Source organism: Mus musculus, chromosome 2 (assembly GCF_000001635.26).
Source record: "Mus musculus strain C57BL/6J chromosome 2, GRCm38.p6 C57BL/6J".
In the NCBI taxonomy this organism is placed as follows: domain Eukaryota; kingdom Metazoa; phylum Chordata; class Mammalia; order Rodentia; family Muridae; genus Mus; species Mus musculus.
Window position 1 is genome coordinate 20,659,870 of NC_000068.7, and position 16,930 is coordinate 20,676,799.

General features: G+C 44.4%; 1 protein-coding gene across 17 annotated transcripts in view; it reads left to right on the forward strand.

Annotated features, from left to right (window-relative positions):
* Etl4 (enhancer trap locus 4) overlaps window positions 1–16,930 on the forward strand; it is a 900,329-nt gene that overhangs the window by 749,663 nt on the left and 133,736 nt on the right. For all 17 annotated transcript variants that reach the window (XM_006497408.4, XM_006497426.3, XM_006497414.3 and 14 more), the window contains one exon: window positions 2,029–2,227. In XM_006497408.4, the coding sequence (XP_006497471.1) occupies window positions 2,029–2,227 (199 nt within the window). The remainder of the gene's footprint in view (window positions 1–2,028; window positions 2,228–16,930) is intronic.

Consider the following 16,930-nt stretch of genomic DNA (forward strand, 5'->3'; position numbering starts at 1 on the left):
GAAGATTGGGGCTGTGTGTCCATTTTCTAGGGTTCACCAAGTTCCTTAGTGCCTCCTCTCTAACCTATGAAGTCCCCTAGCTCTTCTCTGCCGTATGAAGTTCCGTAGCGTCTCCTCTCTGCCCTTTGGCCTGTGTCATTATCTCCAGGCTCTATCCAGCAGCCACTGTGATCTAGAAAAGCATCTTTATCCTGCCACCATTCACCCCTTTCCCTGTCTGAATATTCAGCGCCACTCCATGACCTTTGGTCAGTGATAATTCTTACTATGATTCCTCTTGCTCTCCCCCCACAAATGTCCAGGCCCACAGCTTCTTTATGTCCCACGGACTGTGCACAAACTGGTCCATACAACCAGAATGCATTTCTCACTTTTTCCCTTATACTCTGGCTTGGACCCTCTCTCCAATTTCTTTCTTCCTAGATATCAACATGTACATGTTTCTGACTCTAGACACACACGCTGACTTCTGCCACCAATCTTGAACGACAAAATTCCTCTCAAACTGCACCCCATCTCTCTCAGTCTTTTTTTAGTCAAGACTCATCTGTGTAGACCTGGTTATCCTAGAACTCATTCTGTAGATCAGGGTGGCCCCACTCTGCTATTCATGGTCTCTGCCTTCCAAGTGTGTCGCCCTTCTCTTTAGTGTATGTCTCCTTATGGATTATAGACACCATGAGGAAGAAAGTCATGACTGCATGCTGCGTCATTCTCTCCTTAGTCCCAAGCCTATGCCTGGATCATAGAAGTAGGGTTCTGATGGATATTCATGGAAATGTGAATGAATATAGAACACAATTCATATTTGTTATTTATCATAATTCCCTGGGTTATTTATGGCTCTCCATATACATCATCAATTAATTCAGGAGCTGTTTGACATCTCCCAGTGCCTAACACCCTGATTTCTGGACAGTGCTCACCCCCATGGTTTATGTTCATGGAGTATTATCTATTAACAGGTAATGGACATTTGACATACTTACTCCCTAGCATAGCAGTCTAAACAGGTAGTTCACAGTGAAATTATATTAGGCAATGTGTAGGTGGGGTTATTACTTGTCTGCAGATTAGCAAGGAAGATGAAAAACAAAATTATGCAACTTACTGAGTGTCCTCTGTCTCAGAACAGAAACAATCAATGGTGATATTAACATCTCCCTCACTGTGTAGCTTACTGAATTATAAACACATTTTTGTTTGGTTTGTTCATTGCTTTGATTTGTTTATTTGTTTGTTTGGTTTGGTGTGTGGGGAGCAGGGTTTCTCTGTGTAGCCCTGGCTGTCCTGGATGCACTCTATAGAGCAGGCTGGCCTTGAATTCAGACATGCCTCTGCCTCTGCCTTCTGAGTGCTAAGATTAAGCCACCATGCTTGGGCAAGTTTAATTCAATTTATGTGTATTAGTGTGTGTCTGCATATGGGTCTGCATGACTGTGGCATGACTAAGACTTCTAGAGGCCAGAAGAGAGTATCCCCTAGGACTGGAGGTACAGGTGGTCATGTGCTACTGTGTGAGTCCTGAGAATTGTTTGAGTTCCTGCCTGACTTTATTCCATGGTGAACATGATGTGGCTAGTTTTATGTCATAGCCAGTGAATATTAACCCTTGAGCCATCTCTCCAGCTTCTGGCATCAGTTCTTTATAGAAAGCGGTGAAGACCAGTTTACTCTAGCGTGAGCCTAATATCCACATTGGGCACAGAGAAAGGTGCACAGGCCCAGCTGTTATGGTGAGAATCTGCTTATTATTCTCCACCAGTCTTTCCTATAGGGCAGGATTGTCCCTATCCTATGCCATTTATAAGGTAGATATCTAGTGATTATAATCAGTAGTGGGGTCATCAAGGACATTTTTCTCTAGGGATGTATATCCTACTGACTCCCAGAATGATCCTTATGGTGGTTTTCTTCCTGCCCAGAGCTGGCATTGACAATATCATGGCGATAATAAATTCATATTAATAAATAATAAATAATTCTTTCTTGTAGCAATAACACTTTCTTTTAAAATATCTTTTGCAGACAAAAAGTCCCAAGCTGTCCCACAGTCCTCAACCTCCCAATTTGGGGGATCCGGTTGAACATTTATCAGAGACATCTGGTGACTCTTTGGAAGCCATGTCCGAGGGAGAAGTACCGAGTCCTTTCGCCAGAGGCAGTCGTACTCGCGCGAGCCTTCCCGTGGTGAGGTCGGCCAATCAAACAAAGGAAAGATCCCTGGGTAAGCTTCAAAAGGCAGGACATGCCTTTATCTGACTGCTTGTACATGTTTTTATGCTTCTGAGCATTTGCCCTTGGACTCAGGTATCAGTTTAATCTTACTCTGCAACTGCTGACCCTAGAAGACTTCGATGGTTTAATAGTGTGTTAGTTTTCCATCACTGACAGTTACCCTACATATTGTTGCATAAGGCAGAAAGATTTATTTTGGTTCACTGTTTTAAAGATTTTAGTCCATGTTTGCCTGGCTCTGTTGCTTCCCTTATGGGCCTGTGGGAAGACAGTAATTATGGAGGAGCAAAATGGCTCACTTCAGAGCAGGAAGGATGCTCTCGTTCCCTAATCTACTGTTTTATTCCTATGGGAGAACAGACATTATGATGGAGTATGTGGTAGTACAGAGCTATGGTTAGGATGAAGATAGGGAAAGGAAGGGCCAAGGGTCTCCAGTTATCTTTCTTTCATGTGGCTCCACTGTCCCAGGGTGCCATCGCCTCCTAGAATTGGTGCAGGCTGGTAGACAAGTCCTTTACCCATAGGCCTTTGTGAGGACTTTTAAGATCCAAAGAAAATGAATATCAAGTTATGCAGGATAATTTTATGACCACCTGACACAAGCTAGAGTCACTGGAGAGGAGAGAGTCTCAATTGAGAAAATGCCTCTATACAATGAGGCTGTGAGCAAGCCTATGGGACATTTTCTTAGTTATTGATGCAGGAGGTCTCATGCCATTATGGGTGGTACTGCCTCTGGGCTGGTGGTTCTGGGTTCTATAAGGAAGCAGGAAGCAGGTTGATAAAGTCATGCGGAGCGATCCAGCAAGCAGCACCCTTCTCTGGCCTCTGCATCAGCTGCTGCCCCCAGGTTCCTGCCCTATTTGAATTCCTGTCCTGACTTCATTCCATGATGAACAATGATGTGGAAGTGTAAGCCGACTAAACCCTGTCTGTCCCAACTTGCTTTGGTCAGGGTGTTTCATCACAACAGTAGTAACCATGACTAAATACACTTGTGTTAACTCTTGCTGAAGTCCAGACTGCTTCTGAGGCTGGGCTCACTCTGAATTGTCTAGTACTTTCTACTTTAGCCATCACACTGGGAGAGCTTTCCAGTTTCCTAGACAAAGGAATAACCAAGGGGTAAAATAGTAGGAGCCCATCCTGGCCCCACAGACCACACACCCCAGTCAGCCCCAGAAGGTACAGTGATTAGGTCATGAACCCTGAGAGGAGGCTTTTCTCAGCCTCTCTGGCCGTGCCAGGCTCCTCTCTCCTCCTAGTTTGAGGACATAAATGAGGACCTTCTCAGGTGTGGGGCATATCTTTCCTTCTAATCAGTTTTACCAAGAGGTAAAAGCTCTCTTTTTTCCTTTACCTCAGCTATTTGTCCCCTGAATTAGAAGTTCACTTTTTATCGTCTGTTGCATTTCTCACCCCATGTTCAGAACATGCAGATTACAGAGTGTAGATCTCCTTGCCCTCTGTGCTAGTGTTTTGTGTACTGTGTTCCAACTTTTTAAGGATTTCACGTAATACTACTTGTGTTTGCAGCCAGGTGGAGTCAGGAGAAGAGGGGATAAGATGAGAGGTCAATGCAGAAAACAACTGAATTCTGCACATCACACCTAGCAAACTGTTGTTAGAAGTATAAGGAGAAGATAGGTGTGAATGGTGCCTTGATTTTGCTTCCTTGTTGCAGATAATATCCAGAGCAGACTGGGTTCAGATGCCATTCTGGCTATTCAGACAAACCCTAGCCCAAACAAAAAATGCTATATTATTTGTATGGTTTCAGACATTACATTAGCTATCTTAAAAGGCACAATGTTGCTTATGTTAACAATACTACTACTATTTTTAAATTTTTTAGCCATCTATGTTTATTGTTGTTTGGTATTGTCTTTAATTGTCTGTGTGTATATGTGTGTGAGGGATATACATGTGAGTGTGGGTGCCCACACGCCATGGCATGTAGGAGGAGGTCAGAAGATAACCTTTCTACCTTGTTTTAGAGGCAGAGTCTTGTTTGTGCTGGGCCGAGTATTGCTGAATTGAACATTCCAGGCAGGCTGACCCTAGTTCTCTGGGCAAGCTCTCATCTCACTGTAAGAGTGCTAGGATCAGGGTTGGAGAGATGGCTCAGTCGTTAAGAGCACTGGCTGCTCTTCCAGAGGTCCTGAGTTCAAATCCCAGCAACCACATGGTGGCGCACAACCATCTGTAATGGATCTGATGTCCTCTTCTGGTGAGTCTGAAGTCAGCTACAATGTTCTCATATTATTTATTAATAAGTCTTTATAAAATGTTTCTTTAAAAAATATTTAAAAAAAGAAAAGAAGAGAAAAGAAGAGGGAAGAGTGCTGGGATTGTAGACGCCTGCCACCCACCACATGGGGTTTTATGTGAGTTCTGAGAATTGAACCCGGGCCATCAGGCTTGCAACTTTTTTCAACTTGTGGAGTCATCTCTCTAGCCTTTCCTTCATTTGCTTTCTAACTGGACACGTATATAAGGTTCAGTGTGGAGTATGCTAATGTAAATGGCGTATGTATGTAAAAGATACTTTCTGATCAAGTAAGGACACCTACCATTTTATTATTTCATCTCCAATTAAATCTTAAACTAAGATCTAATAATTCCATGTACTTTGGGGGTACATTGTGATGTCACAAGTACACAGAGGGTCCTGATGCATTGGGGTGATTAACATTTCTATTGTCTTCTTATCAGCATTCCTGTTATTCATAAGACATAATCATTATTGTAAAATACAGACCATTTGTGGCTTTGCACTCCATGCTGGCGAGAGGCTCTATTGAAGTCTCTGCTGCTCCAATCTTACTGTATGTGCTTAGCAGCAGCAAGCACTCAGTATCATTTTTTAACACTGAATTTCAAGCTGGGTGTGATCATGCATACTGGAAATCCCAGTAGTTGTGAAGCTAAGTCGGAAAGATTTTTTGAGTGTGAGGTAAGAGTGACTTACAGAGTAAATTTGAAATCAGCTTGGACTGTGTTGGACCTGGCTGTCCTAGAACTAACTAACTAGCTCTATAGACCAGGCTGGATTTGGACTCACAAAGATCCACCTGCCTCTGCCTCCTGTGTGCTGGGATTAAAGGCATGTGCCATCACCACCGGAAGAAGAACATAGGGAATGCTCTCTCTCTCTCTCTCTGTGTGTGTGTGTGTGTGTGTGTGTGTGTGTGTGTGTGTGTGTGTGTTTCTCTAGCCTGGCAGTTAAGTCACAGAATCAGGACGTATGAACCCCAGATCTCACTCATTAGCTGCATCTTCCAGTGTTATCTCTGGGACCCCAGGGACTAGCATACAACTTGGGAGAACACTGCTCAGGACAGGGGGAAGACAGACAGAGCCTTCCTACTGTCACCAGCCTGCAGCTTCCATGTGGGTTAAAGAGCACTGTGCTCTTTTAGCCACAGTCATCCCTGAGGCAAGAGCCAGGCTGGCAGTGGAATTTCTCCTTTGTGCTTTGCAGGAAATGGGGTGGGTTGGGGATGTCAGGTCTCTGTGAAGATTCCCCCCCCCCCCCCCCCCCGCCTGTTTTGCCAAATAAAGTAAAGATAAGAAACTCCTGTGTGCCTCCCCTATCTATCCCTGGGAACGGAGCCTGTTGGATAATGGACCCTTTGTCTTCAAGGGAGGAATTTCCTTCGGCTGTCAGGGCAGCTGGCCTTGCAGGTGGATACCTGCCCTGCAGGGGAACCCCTCCTCCCGGAGAGAGAGAAGAGGCTAACAAAGTCTTGCTTAAGGGATTACTGAGTGAACATTTGTGGTTCCCTGTGCTTGTGAAAACTGCTCAGCCTCAGTCTAAAGCCAGTTTTTCTTCAGAGTGCCTATAAACCCATAGTCAAGAGGTTCAATCCGTTACCTAGTGAATTCAACTAGCATAGAATTTTCCAACTTCTGGAGAGAAACAAAAGGACTCAGGAAGAGGAGAGGACAGGAGATGAGAGACATAAGAAGTTGGTCAAAAGAGAGGCTGTGGCCTCAGAAAATGAGGGCTTTTGGGTCAGCAATGTTACTGCTGCCCTCGACTTCCTCCTTGTGGCCAATTTAGGAATTTCCTCTGGGATGCACCTAGTGCCCAGGGTACAATTGACTGGGGTTGCTGAGCCTATGGAATGGAGGGAAAATCTGAGTCACCAGGAGCCTGCACATGCACTCTCCTTTCCAAGGTCCTTACTCAGCCTTGCCTTGATTAAAGAAATCCCCTTGTGTCTGGTCTTATTTAACACAAGATGCACAGAAGCACAGTCCCGAGTCCCAGTACAGAGGACTACAAGTGTAGCTGTTATACCCACCCCTCCCACCCCCACCTCCACCCCAGCCTCAGAGTCATGGCCTTGTAAGTAAGCCCTTGTTGGTGCTGTTTGGAAGCGCTGTGTGTCTTTGAGTATCTCTGTGTTGTCATATTGGTCAGAATTGATGGGGGGGGGGGGCGTTTTCAAGACAGGGTTTCTCTGTGTAGCCCTGGCTGTCCTGGAGCTCACTCTGTAGACCAGGCTGGCCTCAAACTCAGAAATCCGCCTGCCTCTGCCTCCCGTGTGCTGGGATTAAAGGCATGCGTGCCGGCTAGAGTTGAAAATTTTAATGAATCCGCCTAACATATTATCAGTTAGATCAGCAGTTCTCAACCTGTGGGTAGCACCCACAGGAAAACACATGTTTCTGATGGTCCTAGGAATTCAGGTACCGCTCAGCAGCAACAATTACAGTTATGAAGTAGGAATGAAAATAATTTATGGCATGGGGTCACCACAACATGAGGAGCTGTATTAAAAAGTTGCAGCAGTAGGACAGTTGAGAGCTACTGATACAAATGCATCAGTTTGTCCATTACCTTGATCTTTATTTTTTATTTATTTATTTTTTTCCTGAGACAGGGTTTCTCTGTATATCCCTGGCTGTCCTGGAACTCATTTTGTAGACTAGGCTGGCCTCGAACTCAGAAATCTGCCTACCTCTGCCTCTCGAGTGCTGGGATTAAAGGCGTGCGCCACCACACCTGGCTATAATTTTTATCATCTGTTCATTTTAGGCCAGGAATAGTGGCCCACCTGATAGCCCTGCCCTGCCATGTCAATACCACTGACAGCACCTGGCTGCTGCTAGAGCGTACTGTTGGTTTTATGCATGCTCTTAGATCAGACAGGCAGTGAGGAGAAGTCACCATTGTACATAATAGAAAGTATTTTCTCTGCCCCAAAGATGTTCTGTAGTCTGCCCATTTAACCTTCATTCCTCACCAACTCCTGACCACAAGTGAGCTTTCCTTTCACTGTTGTTAGAGTTTGATTTTTCTAGGACATCCTACATTAAGAATGAGACAACTGGGGTTGGTGAGATGGCTCAGTGGGCAAGAGCACCCGACTGCTCTTCCGAAGGTCCGAAGTTCAAATCCCAGCAACCGCATGGTGGCTCACAACCACCTGTAATGAGATCTGACGCCCTCTTCTGGTGTATCTGAAGCTACAGTGTACTTACAAGTAATAAATAAATAAATAAATAAGTCTTTAAAAAAAAAAAAAAGAATGAGACAACTTAGCTGGGCAGTGATGGCGCACGCCTTTAATCTCAGCACTCGGGAGGAAGAGACAGGCGGATTTCTGAGTTCGAGGCCAACCTGGTCTACAGAATGAGTTTCAGGACAGCTGGGACTACACAGAGAAATCCTGTCTCAAAAAACAAAAAAATAAATAAAAAGAGACACTTTGGCCCTTTCAGATTAATAGTGGAGTAATACACATTTAACTTTCTTCCATGTCTTTTTGCTACTGGTAGTTAATTTCCCTTTAGCACTAAATAATATCCCATCATCTAGATCAGTCAGTTTATCCATATTCACCCTCTGTGATGGTTTGAATATGCTTGGCCCAGGGATTGGCTCTATTAGGAGGTGTGGCTTTACTGGAGTAGGTGTGTCACTGTGGGCATCGACTTTAAGACCTTCATCCTAGCTGCCTGAAATCGAGTCTTCTCCAAGCTGCCTTCAGAACAAGAGGTGGAACTCAGCTCCTCCTGCACCATGCCTGTCTGGATGCTGCCATGCTCCCACCTTGATGATAATGGATTGAACCTGTAAACCAGCCCCAATTAAACGTTGTATTTTGTAAGAGATGCCTTGGTTGTGATGTCTGTATACAGCAGTAAGATCCAAACTAAGACACCCTCTGATAAACATCTTTGTTGATTTCAAGTTTGGATAGTTATAAATAGAATAAAGCTGCTGATGAAAAAGTATAATGTAAAAGCAAAGTTCTAGGCCTTTAGGCCCAGGCTTGAGAATGTGACCTTTGTGACTCAATGTTCCAAGGTATGCTAATCATAAAACAGATTGCTACATTCCTTCACCCACCCGCTTCCTGGGTTCAAGGAGTGTTCATTCAAAGAAAGTCACCCTGACCCACCCTGACCTTTGCTGGAACCCTCTATGCAAATGTGCTATTGTTAGGGGCTCTTAGAAACTGCCTTGAGAAATAACCCGCACAATTACCAGGTATTCCTTGTGACTCTTGTGACTTTGCACTTCCTTGTGACTCTTAACTGGTATTTTTGGTATTTTCCAACAACACCCTCCCCACCTCCTTGAGTTGTGGTTTCTTTCTTTAATACCCCCTTACCGAGCTACTTGGGGTGCCATGGTCCTCTACCCCTGCGTGGTGTATGACGGTGGGTCCGAGAGTGCTCTTGAAATAAAAGTCCTCTTGCAGTTTGCGGCGAGACCATTTCTCGTGAGTGATTTGGGGTGTTGCCCCTCCTGAGTCAGAACGTGGGGGAGTCCTCACGTTGTGGGTCTTTCATTGAGAACATCTGTGTGTAGGCTTCTTTGAATAAATTCCAGATAGCAGGATTATAGATCATATGAGGAGGTTTTTTAATTCGGCTTCATTGTAGATCCCTTTAAGGGTAACTCTTATAGGGTTTATTTTTATGTCTGTATGTACACACACTTGCACCTGAATGCAGATGCCTGCAGAGGCCAGAAGAGTGTCAGATTCCTGGGGCTGAAGCTGTAGATCATTGTGAGTCACCCAGTATGGCTACTGAGAACCACGTCCAAGCCCTCTGCAAGAGCAGGTGTAAGACCCGAAGAGCCTTACATCCAGGATGTCCCACTCACAGAAACACAGAGATGGAGATCGATACAACAAGCTAGAGGTTTATTGATCCAGTGCGCTGGGACTGTCCTGCAACCAGGAATCTCCTAAGCACACACTTTTTATACAGTTTAAGGGTAGACTTAGGTAACAACTTGAGTTGGTTTAAGCCCATTGTTGGCCTATGCTGACCTTTTCATTCCCCCCTTTAGAAATGGTAATTAGCCTCTCCCTTCCGGAGGGGCAATTGTTTCAAGACCTTCCCAAAGTTCCTAAGCAGCATTGATGGCCCCAGGTGAGGTGAAGTCTTAGTCACCAGAAGAGGGAACTAAAACCTTTTTGGTTGTTACCTGCATCTGCCTCTGTAGGTCGGGGCTTCCTTGTAAAGCTTGTTTTGCTGCTTCATTCCGGAAAGGGAGTGTTCAGCACAACCTTTTAGCGGAAGATCCCCAGTGTGCAATTCTAGCAAGGTATTTCAGTGGTCATCTTATGTTCTCTAAGGTCACACACAGGATGCTCCCTTAACTGCTGTGCCATCTCTTCAGCTCCCAGCATGGGCTTTTGCATTAACTCTTGATTTTCAAAAACATGAGATCGAGGCAATGTTGTGGCTGCTAAGGTATTTGTAGAGGCCTTGAGCTCTGCACTAGAGGCTGCTGTGTACCTGTAGCTCCTTGATTTTACAGCACTGCCTCTTCAGATGTTACCCAGGGATGTGAGATGCCATTGCTGTCTGACCCTGGCCACAGAGCCTGGTCCTGGTTACCTTTTTGTAGCTGTGACAAAAAATCATGAACAAAAGCAATTCGTGTAAGGAAGAGTTTATTTTGGCTTGTGGTTCCAGAGGGAGAATCCATAACACCAGAGAGACATGACAGCAGCTGGCCAGAGCAGGAAACTGAGAGATCACATCTCAGTGGCGCACAAGGAGCAGTGTAAACCAGAAATGCAGTGAGACTATAAACTTTCAGATTCCACCCCCAGTGATGTGGACTGGAGGCTCCCTGTCACAGTCCTAAATGATCCATAACCTCCAGAAACAGCTGGAGACCACCTTTCAAATACAGGAGCCCCTGGGTGTTGGGAATGGGCAACACTTTTATGCACACTTCAACAGGCTGAGTGGGGAAACCTATTCTGCATTATACTTCTATATGGAGCATACTTTGTCTTTGTAGTTCTCAGGATGTGCTGTGTGGAGGCTTGGCACCCTGATGGTGGACTCTGAAGTGGACAGACCTCAAACTCCCTCCGCCTTTACACATTTGCCCAGAGATAAACCTGCTGTGTTTATAATTATTCTATGTGAATAATTCTATGTTGCTTCTGAGTATTTCGACAGTGAGAGAGATGTTGAGGGGCTAAGCATGATTTATTCTCCAAGGGACTCTTAGGACATGTATTTGGAGAGGAATTAAAAGCAGTAGGGCATACATAAATGCATGTATGTATGTATATTCGTTGTGTCTGTTCACATAGCCATAAATATAAGCGGTTCTCTGTATTCGCTAGTTCTGAATCCTTTGATATAACCAGCTACAGGCCAGAATTATTACAGGACTGTGGATAATGCTCAGTAGTACAATTCTTGTCCAGCATGTCCAAGACCCTGCCTGGCCCTAACATAAAAGTCTTTGAAAAAAAATAAGTTGAATCTGTGCCACATATGCACAGACTTTCTTTTCCTTGTCACTGTTCCTTAACATATAATAATTACTTAAGTAGATTTTCAGGTTGTGTTAGGTGTTTGGAGGTCAGGGGATTCCACCAGTTTCTACTCAAGGCATTCAAGCACCTCCATCACTAGACTGTGGTGTCTCATGAGATCTTGCCTCTAGTCCACTGTGGATGCTGAGAGACCACTCCTGGCATGAAAGGTATGAACTTATCATTTAAGAGAGCCAGTCCCGAGCTGGGCGTGGTGGCGCAAGCCTTTAATCCCAGCACTTGGGAGGCAGAGGCAGGCGGATTTCTGAGTTCGAGGCCAGCCTGGTCTACAAAGTGAGTTCCAGGACAGCCAGGGCTACACAGAGAAACCCTGTCTTGAAAAAAAAAAAAAAAGAGAGAGAGAGAGAGAGAGAGAGAGCCAGTCCCAGTCAGATGATAGCCAAACAAGGCTACCTCATGCCTAGGGCTGGCCAAACAGCAGCACCAAGAAAGAAATGTACTCAGCCAGGTTCCGATGCCCTCAGCTTTCCTTCAGACTTGCCTTCCGTCAGGTGCTCCAGCCATCTAAGTAAACACTCACTCGCTGAAGTTCTCAACAGAACTTTGTGACATTTCTCCTTCACCCTCTTTTCAGAGGTTAGAAAGGATTAAAAGAAAGCTAGTTCCCTCCCACAAATGTGAAAAACACTGTCCCGTAGAGTTTGGTTTTTTTAAATAATTTCCATGAAAAATCACCCCACTGATATTAGGTCTGCCGTTTAATGACGGAGTGGTGTCCATTTAATCATGGTGCCTGTCTGGAATGCAGCATCGAGAAAGTAGGGTTGGTGTCTGGCTGCTCCTTAGTTGGCCTTTGGGGAAGGAGTAGCCACAAGATGTCCCCACCCCTCCGTGTGCCCTCAGGAATTTGCAAATGAGGCTCTGTGAAAATAAGAACTGCATCAGCAGCTTCCTCTGGGTACCGCCAGATTTTGGAAGGTGGACCAGACTCCAGAAGAACTGCTTTAGAGAGCAGCCCTGAGTAAGCCCGGCAGAGGTCCTGCATATCTGTAAATATAGACTGAAAAACCAAAAACCATTTAAAACAGTAGAGAAGGGTTTAGTCCAGATGACGACCAAATTCATCAGGTGGGGGTGGATTGCTGAGTTTATGGCGGTTCTACTGCAAGGCATTGGCTTTGATGGTGATTGCTCCCTGTGGTGACTTAAAGAACAGAGGTCCAGGGAATCAGAGTCTGCATCTTGGTGCAAGACCGGGGAGGGGAGAGGGGGGAGAAATCAGCCATCTCCAAAGGTGGAAGCCACCAGTGTGGGGTGGTGACTGAAAGGACTCAGGCCCGTGCAAGTGCACGCGTGTGTGTTTGTGAGTGTGTGTGGTGTGTTCACTACTGTGTGTACCATACCACCTGGAGCCTTCAGGCTTCAGGGAATTCTCCTCTGCCTCCCATCTCCTTGTGATAGCAGAGGAATTATAGATACATACTACTTCTCGCAACCTTTACGTGGGTCTGGGGAATTTGAATTCAGACTCCTGTACTTGTTTGGCAAGTGATTTGCCCATTGAGCCATCACCTGGAGCCTAATATCTAAAGCATTTCGACATTTGTTTTCCCAAGTACTGTCAGTGATTGCAACGCAGTGCTGTATTGGGCTGGAGCGATGGCTCAGCGATTGGGAGCATATACTGTCTGCACTGCTCGGAATTCCCAGAATGGATGGGCACCTGTGTTCTTGTTTGCACACCTTCACACAGAAACATGTGAATCCACTTAATTAAAAACAATAAGCCAGGCAGTGGCAGGCAGACTTTCTGAGTTCAAGGCCAGCCTGGTCTACAGAGTGAGTTCCAGGACAGCCAGGGCTATACAGAGAAACCCTGTCTCGAAAAACAAGCAAACAAAAAAAGAGTGCTTTGTAGCAGATGAATAACTTTGGGTCTGTCTATCCTTGATCATCTTGGCCACTGTTAAAGCAAGTCCTGGAGTGTTTCCTAGAGAGTCAGGTTCAAGGCCCTGACCTGAGTAGTGCAGTGGGTAGCTAAGGTGAGGGTGTGAGTTGCACACTCTTATCTCCTCAATGTGTGCCTACTCTGTTGCTGAGGCAGGAAAATGGGTCGTCCCACCACACTGCATGTGCTAGGGTCTGAGTGCTGGGTGGCACATCAGCTGAACATGTTCTCAGGTTTTTTTAGTGTCCTCTGCCGCTGTCCCCATCCATCGCTAGGTTGGTGTGGTTGTGTGGTTCGGGTACTAGGTGTCCATTTTTATAGCACTGACGATCTGGTGTGGCCAGGTACTGGGACACTGCTGGCAGCTCCTACCAGGTTACACCTGCCCGGAATGGCAAGGAGCTCCTGCTTTGGCCGATTCTGCTGTAGCCCATTCTACAGTAAAAATCCAATTTACTATTTCTGTAAACCACTTGATAAGTTTGTATTGGCCTTAACTAGCAGCCGACTCCGTTGCTTGCACTTGCATGCTGACTGGTTTTTCTCTATTTACATATTGTGTTGCTGTTGTAGCTTCATTCCAAGTACTGTTAGGTGCAGACTGCCTCCATCTAGAGGCTGGTCAGTGAACTGCAAGTGGGTTGAGTAGCAGCCTCCTGCTTTCTCAAAGATAACAATTTCATGACATGACCTGATGCTAAATAAAATAAAAGGTGAAATAAAATAGTTAAAATAAAGTAAAACTCTACACACAGCCCAGGAGACATTAAATATATTGAATTGCACAACAAGAAAAAAAGAAAGAGAAGTTATACAGTCATGAAAAAATTTCCTCTATAAAACAAGCTGCTTTAGGTTAACAAAAATGGTAGCTCTTACACAGCCCTAATTGGGACGACTTTACCAAAACCTCCCTTAAGAGCTCAGGGATCCATGCAGAAGAGGAGGGAGGAAGATTGTAACAGACAGAGATGATGGCGACTTCAAGAAAACCACATCTTCCAAACATAGCAGAGCTGAGACACCTATGAACTCAGACTGTGGCAGGGCACACGAGAGTGTGTGAGTGAAACTCAGACAAAATCCCTGCACAGAGGAGGGGTATATGCAAAGTGCTAATCCAACCATGGATGTATTTGTACTTGATGCCTGCTGGAAGAGGGAAAACTGACTTTCTCTAACGCAGTGTCTCTGGGTGTATCAGCCACACTCCAGGTGTCTCTGGGTGTATCAGCCACACTCCAGGGTCGCTTATGCCCAGGAGCATTGAGTCAAGACAAATGACGTTTGGTTTTTCAGTGCACTTTTTGATTTGTTTGTTTGAATTTATTTATTTATTTATTTTGTTTTGTTTTGTTTTGGAAAGAGAGACAAAGAAAGGAGAGAGGGAAAGCGAGACAGGAACAGAGACTGTGACAGAAGGAGAGAGAATGTGAAGTTGGGTGAATAGATAGGTTGGGAGAGTTGGGGGAGGGTAAAGAATATGATCAAAATATATTCTATGAAAAGATTTAAATGAAAAAGAAAAATGTTGGCGTTTAGTTTTCTTACATTTGGTAAAATAAATGTCCTGGGGGAAAAATTGAGTCAATATTTTAAATAAAATGTGGATTTGGGGCTGGTAATGAGCCTCCAGTGTGACTATTTCAGAACTCCTATGCACAGGGACTCAAGCTCACCACTGGCTGTGCCTTGGGAACCAGTATGAGGTGAGTGAAACGTGGACAGATTCTACAAATAGATTTACTGCACCAAATCCAACTAGGGATGAATATGCTTACAAGAAGCAGTGTAGCCACGTGATGCGTCTGCACCTACGCAAGTCGACCAGGCATGGTGGCATAAGCCATTAACCCCAGCACTTGGGGATAGAGGAGGAAGGATCTATATAAATTCAAGTTCAGGCTGATCTACTCTTTGAGTTCCAGGCCAGGCATAGCTACACAGGGAGGTCTTATCTCAAAGAAAATACAATTAGATATTAAAAATCTTATGCTGGTAAAACTCGGGTTGATATTCTAGAGTTGATTTTTTTGGATTTCAGAGTAATTATTAAGTTCTATGCCTTTTATAGTTTGGCTGTGACATACCTCCCACATAAACGCCTAGGTGTGAGCGTGTGATCCTAGGCTAATTGGGAAGTTGGGGAGATCTTTGGGAGATAGGGCCTGATAGAAGAGGGTCCCTGAGTGCAGAGCGGAAACCTTTTAGGGCTGCCCCATCCCTTCACTCTACCTCCTCGGCATGACTAGACAGTTTTCTGCCTCTGCTGGCATGCTTTTCCCACCATGGTGGACTGAATCTTTCAGTGGTTGTAGATCATGATAAATCCTTTCACCTTTTGTCACTGTTTATCATAGCAACAGTAAAGAAACCAAGACCGCACACTTCCATAATGGCTCTGTAGGCAGGCAAGCCTAGGAAACACATTGACTTGGAAGGCAGTTTTGGTTGATGTGAGCGCTCCGTTAGAATGTTGGTGGGTCACAGATGAGGCACATGGTAGTCTCGAGCATTGAGCAGGCTCCCCGGGAAGATACAGGTCTCCCATGCTTTTGCAGCCAGCATGTCGGTAAGCCTGGTCACCATTTAATAACATTTACATAGAACATTTCAGGGTTGAAGATGCAGGCATGAGACTGAAATAAATGAAAGGAAACAGAAATTCAAAACTCCACAGAGGGGGAAAATTAGTCTTGAAATTAATGTGAAGTAGATCTTTCTCTGTATTACAGCTAGGAAGTCTCACTCTAACCCAGATCACTAGCCAAGGGTTTTTGGTTTTTGGCTTTTTTCTCTCAGATGTAAAAAAAAAAATATTTACTTAAAACAGAATTCAAAGTTTCAAAGACAACATGGAAGCCAGCAAGGCAAATAATAAATAAATAATGTTATTTATCCTTCTAGATCCAAAATAAATTTGACTTGACTTAATCAAAAAACAATACAATTCTAAAAGCCATTTAAATGAGTATTTCTACAAGAAGCAATTAAATGTAGTATGTGTAGCAGGAAATTAAGATGAGGATAATTGCTGTAACTTTAACCAGGATGAAAAAGCAGACAAAAGGAGAAAGGTGAGTTAAGTTATTTTAACTGAAGTGAGTTAAGTGGGTTTTGTTACTTCAGAAAAGGTCTATACCAGCTCATTAGGATGAAAATGTTTTAAATTATGATAAAAACAATAATATGTTAATGTTCTTAAGATCCCTTTACGCAGTAATTGTATTTCAATGATTTCTTTACAAGGCTATTTTGCTGATAGATCTTTATATTAAAAATTGAAAACCCAATGACATGATAGTATATCACTCTGGCCAAAGGGTGCAGCCAAGGAGCTGTAGGTTTCTGTGGATCTTATTAGATACAGAGAAGGAGTAATGCCTCACGTGATTGGTGCTGAGCTATCAGTATGGATTCTGTATGAGGGGAAGGCACTTCTGTTGGAGAAGAACACTTGGGAGACAGGCGCGTTGAACTTCTGGATCTCAAAAGAAGATGGAAGACAGAATCTCTTCTGTCGTGACAAAATCCCAGTGTTTTGTTTTGTTGAAACACGCTCTCATGTGTTTGACCTTGAACTCACTGGGTAATGAAAAATAACTTCAAACTCCATATTCTGAGATTACAGGTGTATGCCACCATACATTTTGACTGTATTTTGGGGGGAGGTTTGTTTTTTAAATGTGTATAGGTGTTTCTCCTGCCTGTATGTGCACCACATATTGCAGTACCACAAGAGGCCAGGAGAGGGCACTGGGTCTAGTGGGACAGGAGTTACACAGAGTTGTGAGCCACCATGTAGGTGCTAGGAATTAAAACTATATCCTCTGAAAAACCAGCCAGTGCTCTTAACCACTGAGCCATCTCCCCTGCCCCTTGACTATGTTCTAACAATACCAACGGCCAGCCTCAGATCTCTTTATCAGTGGCATTAGAAGTATCGAGTTTAAGATGTCTTAAAGCA